General features: G+C 42.2%; 2 protein-coding genes across 3 annotated transcripts in view; one reads left to right on the top strand and one right to left on the bottom strand.

The window, feature by feature from the left end:
- LOC120435178 (filamin-A-like) overlaps positions 1-848 on the bottom strand; it is a 66,227-nt gene extending 65,379 nt beyond the window's left edge. The window contains exon 1 of the transcript XR_005609573.1: positions 776-848. The gene's annotated coding sequence lies outside the window, so the exon portion shown is untranslated. The remainder of the gene's footprint in view (positions 1-775) is intronic.
- LOC120435177 (RING finger protein 145-like) lies at positions 398-4,365 on the top strand. 2 transcript variants are annotated; one of them, XM_039604215.1, is made up of 5 exons: positions 398-492; positions 1,840-1,903; positions 2,351-2,498; positions 2,912-3,145; positions 3,244-4,365. In XM_039604215.1, exons 3-5 carry the CDS (start codon positions 2,415-2,417, stop codon positions 3,727-3,729), a joined length of 804 nt encoding a protein of 267 aa, XP_039460149.1. In that variant the 5' UTR covers positions 398-492; positions 1,840-1,903; positions 2,351-2,414; the 3' UTR covers positions 3,730-4,365. The 2 variants fall into 2 exon arrangements, with proteins under 2 accessions (XP_039460149.1, XP_039460150.1); XM_039604216.1 differs by lacking the exon at positions 398-492 and adding an exon at positions 1,636-1,737.
- The last annotated feature ends 3,134 nt before the right edge of the window (positions 4,366-7,499 follow it).

The raw sequence follows: 7,499 nt of genomic DNA on the forward strand, positions 1-7,499 counted from the left end.
AAAAATAGCTAGGTGTCCATGTGTAATTTGTGTGGAACAATATTGCACAAGAAGCTTAACAGATTTAGAAAAACGATAACCAAAAAAAAATAAAAAATTGAAGAACAAAAGATAAATGTCCTTTTTTTTCCAGCGTTTACTCGCCCTGCTGAGTGGTGTACAGCGTTAAGAGGCCAGCATTCGGACTCCAGAGTTTAACGACCCTAGTTCGAGTCTCTGATAGTAGTCTGTCTGCTAGAGCAGGGTAGGCCCAGAGTGAAAGACGAAGCTCAAGCCTGCCTCCATTTTTCTCTCTCTTTTTTTTCATTTCTTTTTACTTTTTTCAAGCTGCAATTAAACCTCAGGGAAACACTTAGTTTTAAGGCGGCCTTTAAGGCACCCTATATATCAGTCCATACAGCGGTAAGGGCCAATCTCATGTATCAGTTACACATATATCAACGAAGGAAGAAAACAGGCCCAAACCAAAGAGGTGTGCAGGGAAAAAATCAGGTGTGAGTGTGTGAAATTTACTAAGTATTGGGGTGCAAAAATGCCTGGTCTCCAGCTCATTTCCAAAAGGCTGGGTGCGTTGTGGTCTTTAAATAGAGGAATTTTCCCGCTTTTGTTTGCCCGTCATGTGGCGACATGTGGCGGGCTAGCAGCTTAGTAACATAGAGGCCCGGGTTCGAGCCCTAGGCTCACCTACCCTACCTCTTTATGTTCATCTGCTAGGGGGAGGTCCAGGCAGGGGACTTCCCCTGATTTTCATTTTTCTCTGTGTTTTTTCTTTTACCTGCCAGCAACAAACAGCCCAGCCCCATTTATGGGACCTCCTTCTTGTCATGGCTACCAAGGACCACTCTTCTTCTGCCAACAAGTCATTGCCTGACAAATAATTATTTCCTATGTTTCCCTAGGGGCTTTTTTTAATCTCCAATATCTTTACATATCTTGCTAGATAGACTTCCCTCAACAGGGTTTACAAACGCCTTATCCTCTTTGTCCACTTCAAATAACTTTAAACAACTATTCTTAGATTTCTTGCAACATCTGCTGTCCTCTTGCACAGATTACGCTTTTTAAAAAACAAACAAACACTTTTTTTTTTTAACGTCAACCACATCTTTGGAACTAGATAAATAAAGCATATATAAAAGTCACTACCAAAAACTCATTGCAGCTTCTACCTTGTTATAGGAATGTTGTTTGTGGCTCAAGATGACTTGATTTCATCCATGAAGGATACATTTGATATATGTTTTCACATATTATAGACCAACAAGTTATTATAGCAGTTTAAATACGAGCGATCGGTTTTTGGAAGACGATCATTTTTTTAGCACAACACCGCTAAGCACCAACTCATCCATCCTTTCTCCTTTTCTTCTTTTCATGCCGCCACCATGGGAAGCGCCCACAAATGTGTCATTTCACACTGGCAGCAGGCTCGCAGAGCTAGCTGTGGTGCTTGTTCTTCTTCTCTGACTTTGCTGTTTCACCGTGTTTAGATAACGTGCCATCCGCAAACAGTCGCACTCATTTTCGTGCTTTAGCTTTGTACTCACGCGCACACACACGTGCACACATGCGCGCACACACACACACACACACACACACACACACGTGTGTGTTAGTTTAGTCTGTTTCAACCTCTCTTCGTGTGGAAACACACATATCTAGAACTATTCTTTAAGGATGTCTGCATTTCACACAACTGTCTAATAGGATAAAATAATTGACATTGTATACCCAAAGGTCAAGTCTGGATAAACGTGTATATGATCTCCAACTTGAATGCAAAGCCAAGGCATATAATTGTGTGGTGTGTCAACTCTAATGTGTTTCCTCTCTGTGCAGGGGGATGACTGAAGCTATCACCTTGCTAATCCTTGCTGTCCAAACTGGCCTCATTGAGCTGCAGGTCATCCACAGAGCCTTCCTCCTCTCTATCGTCCTCTTTATTGTTGCTGCTTCCATTCTGCAGTCCATGCTGGAGATAGCTGATCCTATAGTCCTAGCCCTGGGAGCATCTAGAGGCAACTAAGATAATATACCAAAGACTTTATTCATGTGTTTATTTTTAAGAAAACTCTGTGTCCCACTGTTTGTTTTATTTTTACTGATCATAAACAACTATTAATAACTATGGGCAGTTAGTTAATTATCACAGAATTCATTATCTATGGTCATCAGTACAACTCATGCTAACATCATAAATTAAGTAATACTACGGTGTACTGTCCTTCTTTCTTCATTCCTAAACAGGCAGTTTGTCTTTTTGACATCAATCTGACTGAAAGTGTGTTTGCAAAGCCTGCTATCAACCTGCCTGCTTTCTCATATGCTGGTTTTGCTGCCCGTCCCGTAGGAGTTTGTGGAAGCACTTCCGTGCAGTTTCTCTCTGTCTCTTCCTGCTGATCTTTCCAGCGTACATGGCTTATATGATCTGCCAGTTCTTCCACATGGACTTCTGGCTTCTCATCATCATCTCCTCCTCAATCCTCACCTCTCTCCAGGTAACACACAACCGCATCGCAGTGTGCAAAAACGTTAAATTAAATAGTTTAAACTTGCTCTACCCAAACAGTTCAGCCCAATAATAATTAAACATGTATATTTGCTTGTTTTTTAATTCCATAATAACTCTGAAACACTCTACCGCCAGGTGCTTGGCACTCTGTTGATCTGTTGTTCTCTTCATGGTGGAGGAGTTTCGTAAAGCTCCAGTGTAGAACATGGATGAAGTCATATATTGTGTAAATGGGAGCTACAGATTGCTGGAGTTTCTGCTATGTGTCACACACACACACACACACACACACACACACACACACCAACTCTTTGCTAAGTTCTGACTGTAAACAGACACTGTCATGTAATGCATCAGCACTGTCTCTGCCTCACTGTCAGTGATTTGTTACCTCACCAGGTTGCGGTGTGCGTGGTGTGCTATGGTGTATCAGAGACTGTATTTGGCGAGTGGAGTGTGATGGGAAGCACCATCATCTTGGTCCACTCGTACTATAACATCTGGCTCAGAGCCCAGCTGGGCTGGCAGAGCTTCCTGCTCAGGAGAGATGCTGTAAACAAGATAAAAAGCCTCCCTACAGCTAGCAATACACAGCTGGAGCAGTATAATGACATCTGTGCTATCTGCTTCCAGGTATGAACAGTTTTTATGTTTATCTAAAGAGGATGCATGACCCAGACTTAATCTGGGGCTTTAAAAGCTAGGCTAATGTGAAATTTGATTTGTTCCAGGACATGACCAGGGCTGTGTTCACTCCGTGCAGTCATTTCTTCCACGCTGGCTGTCTGATGCCCTCTCTGTCGTTCACAACCAAGAGCCAATCACCAACTAACGGTGGAGCTACCCGAGGTACACCTGCAGCCAATCAGAACCCTGCAGGACAGGAAGAAGGCACTCTACTGGATGACAGGAAAGAGGGAGCGTCAGTAGAGCAGGAGGGAGATAATGAAACTGCCACATCAGCTGGGGAAACCTCCTCTTCCACCTCCCCCACTGGCATGTCTGCTCCCCTGCCCATCGTCAAACCTCCATTATCATCTTCCTCTTGTTCTTCTTCTCCTCTTGCAACTGATTCTGTGCTGCACCAGTCCCCTGCAGATCACCCTTCTGCATCTTCTTTCTCTACCTCTTACACATCAGACACACCCGACGCTCCTGCATCTCTCTGCCATTCTGTCTCCACCTTTCACCAACCAACTTCACAGGTACTGACCTAAGCAAAGGCGAACCCTGCTAAATCCGAATCCCCCCCTCAGCTAAAATCAGTCTCCCTTGTGGACAGCCGGGCAAACTCTACTGGTCCATCATCACAATCTAACCCACCAACTCCCCATTCAGTGGAACCTCCTCCACGTCCTCCACCTCCTCCTCCATTCAACCCCTGAGCTCCATTTTAACACACACACAACATACATACATGCATATATAATTACACAATCTAAATAATCCCCTATTCTACTTGTCCAGCTGTTTGCTGTTGGCTCTCCCATCATGTCCAACTTCATATCCATGTTATGTTTCAAATGATCTAAAACAATCTCTAAGCAGAAATTCATCACTCGGCATTAAAAAATGTAAAAAAAAGAGGACAATGATCGCAGCTTTACAAAATGTTAGTACTCGTTAGGCAGTTGTCTTGGAGCAGTGAAACGTATCCCATGATAGGTGTAACCCATGCCAGCAGTGATTTCATCACAGGTGCAGTTGTTTTCCACATGTTCTTTCACAGGGATTCAAATTTAATACAAAAACAGGATGCACTAATCTCATCTCAGAATGAATTGGGAATTTTACACCATGTCCAGAAAATGTGAAAATCGGATTTCCATCACGGCTTTTTCTTTCTTTTTTTCTCCCTACAGTCATGCTTTTTACCCTTACCTTTTGATGCCCGACATTTAGGGGCGATGGTTGCTCCTGCCTTTGTTTGTACAGCTTTAACTTTCACCGCTGTATATTTCGTAGTGTTTGGGTGCCACGATTTATCTAAAAATTGATCAGACTATCGATTACTGATGGTTGTATTTTATACCGTGACAAAGTCTTAACATTTCATAACGTCTAGAAATTCTCCACATTTTTTGTTTTTCACTGCTGGGTGTCAGTAGTGTTGTGATTTAGTGAATACTGAGCGTTAGCAGACTGAATGTTGTTTATTGACATTCACATGACCTAAAGCCTGGTGCTAAGCAGAGGACACATGGTATGGTCTAGCTGAGGGGTGCAGTGTGAACTCTTGGTTCACATTGAAGAACTTACATGTGTCAAGCTTTTGCTTTTATACTACTTCAATATCTGATTCAGACTTGTTTGGCTGGTCCCAGCAAAAAAAAAAACTGTTCTATTCCTCATCGCCAAACTTTTGTATTACTGTTAAAGCAACTTTATTGTTAAGGTCACACGCTGCAAATGGACTAAGGGGAAGATGGAGAGACGAGGTATAAATCAGTCCACAGAGCCGAAAAGGAGCTCGGATTTTGGCCTCATTAGCTCTAGTTTATGGTTCTCACTCGTGCTTACCGTTGCAAGCTTAGCTCACTCACAGATCAACCAATCATTCACATTGTTGGTTGCTGATGGCAGGAGCCAATCAGCTCCTTTCATTAGAGACCCTGTATTTTCTAAGACCATTAGCGTTTTCCTGCTCGTCAGTCAGTTTACTCCATAAATTGTTGATACCAGCAAACTGAGCCACAGCTTCTTTTTTCCCCACAAAAACACACTCTTTCTTTTTGCTACTGCATTTAGCAGATGAAGCACGGCGAGGAAGAAATATGCTTTGAAACGAGTGTGAAAGACTGATAACTTTAGGATGCCAAGTCCTGATGCACACTTATATGTAGACCTTGCTGCCACTCTGACCACAGAACGTGTTTGTCCCCAGTGTGCTATAACCTTGCAACCAATGTGTTTTTTCTACCTTGTTTTTTTCTTTTGGGGTTATATTTGCACTAATGTCATTTTTTACTAGCAATGATTCAAAGCTGTTCTGTGGATGTCGGCAACCAAATACCTTCTGATGTCTGTGTACGAGGAAACGGCCCAATCTGTTTGTGTGTATGTTTATGTTATAGTCGATGACGTCGTGTAACTACTTCTAATGACTTTTAGGAAAGTCAATAGCGATTTTTCTTACTGAGAAGCTGGCAACACTGTTTCAAGCAGACACACATTGCCAGGGTTGTGGTTGGCACGGCTGACTGGGAAACGCCAGGTCGTTGATTGATATCATGCCTTGTATGGTGTCAGGAAGACACACACACACACACACACACACGCACACGCTTAACCGTCACGTGGTTAAGTGAATTGTGTGTATCCTCTGTTGTCAATAAAAGAGTGAGGCGGACGCAGAGGAGTTGGAGTTGCTTGGACAGGCGAGTGGCAGCACTGCTCTCCGACGCTCCCCTTGCAAGTAAAACGTACTGAGGTGTCTGTGTGGTTGCTTTCAGTAACAGTTTCTGTTTACCAGCACGGTTGACTTAAACCCAACAGAATCATTGTAAATTACTTCTGATGTTTAAGGAAATATCTACACAGGTATGCAGAAACCCACTTTTACTAACAATCACTCCTGTATATTGTAATCTTAGATTGTGATTCTTTCTCCAACTTTATCAGGTCAGATGGATAATATATGAGTAGAAAAACCTTTCTACAAAGAATAAGCCATTCCAGATGAAAATAGCATAGCTCAGGTTTTCTGCAACTGCATTTCAGAAACTGAAAAGCATTGTTCTCATCAGAGGAAGCATTACATTGAGAAAGTTTGGGGTCTTGAGCAATGACTTTTTGGGTTCAAAGGGATGAAAAGCTGCTGGAGTGTGTGCTAATTCTATTCTAATCTTTATTTATAAAGCACTTTTCATACAAAAAAAAACTGTAGCACAAAGTGCTTTACATGGTTAAAAGCAGCCCAGCCCACCCTCCCACTCACTCCCCACACTCTCATTAACAGAAATGATCTTGTAATGTGGGCCCGCCCTCTGGTCTTCATCAGCACACGAGCTGCAGAGTTTTGCAAAAGTTGCAAAGGTGAGATATTCTTTTTGGGGAGACCAGCGAGCAGGGCATTACAGTAATCAATGCGACTGGTAATAAAAGCATGCATCAATATCTCCGTGTTGGCCCGAGAGAGAATAGGGCGGACTCTGGCTATATTTTTTAGATGATAAAATCCAATTTTGGTTACGTGTTTAATATGTGGGATAAAACCAAGCTCAGAGTCAAAAATAACACCCAAGTTTTTCACTTGTAGTGAAGGGCATAGTGAAAATGCCTGTAATTTAGACAAGAGTTTCTCTCTCTGAGCCTCAGGACCGATGATTAAAACTTCAGTCTTGTCCTGGTTAAGCTGTAAAAAGTTTTCTGCCATCCAAGATTTTATATCTAGAATAGTTAAAAAGGGCATCCATTGGTCTGGTGTCATCAGGAGACACGGAGATGTACAGCTGAGTGTCATCAGCGTAACTGTGGAAGTTCACTCCATGCCTCCTGATGACACCGCCAAGAGGGACCATATACAAATTAAAAAGTACAGGGCCTAAAACCGACCCTTGGGGCACACCACATGTCATTTTATGGATCTTAGAGGAGCATGTATCCATACACACCATAAAAGTTCTGTCTGAGAGATAGAACTAATGTCTATAGAAAAAGGTTTTATACAACTGGACGTGTCACTCTCTTTTCAGGAAAGTGAAAATTTGATCTAATCATATTAGAAATGTTGTGTTTCAGACACAGATGTTGCTAGATTTACTATTTTTTGTAACGAGTATAATATTTTGTATAAGGATGAGGGTGTTTATGTATGAAACTGGAACAAAAAGTGAAGATTTCTTACACCGTGGTGCGTAACTCCCTACAAACAAAAGTGCAAACTGGGTCCAGTTATGTCTTGATGCATGCTCAATCATCCAGGTAACTAAATCCCAAAAGGTTCATTCTGTTAGATAAGATAAGATATGACTTTATTGATCCTACG

The sequence above is a fragment of the Oreochromis aureus genome, linkage group 20 (assembly GCF_013358895.1).
Source record: "Oreochromis aureus strain Israel breed Guangdong linkage group 20, ZZ_aureus, whole genome shotgun sequence".
NCBI lineage: Eukaryota > Metazoa > Chordata > Actinopteri > Cichliformes > Cichlidae > Oreochromis > Oreochromis aureus.

Coding starts and splice junctions, on each gene's coding strand:
- LOC120435177 (XM_039604215.1), top strand. CDS start 2,415: ATGGCTTATATGATCTGCCAGTTCTTCCACATGGACTTCTGGCTTCTC. Junction 2,499..2,911: donor CAATCCTCACCTCTCTCCAG/GTAACACACAAC, acceptor TTACCTCACCAG/GTTGCGGTGTGCGTGGTGTG. Junction 3,146..3,243: donor TCTGTGCTATCTGCTTCCAG/GTATGAACAGTT, acceptor GATTTGTTCCAG/GACATGACCAGGGCTGTGTT.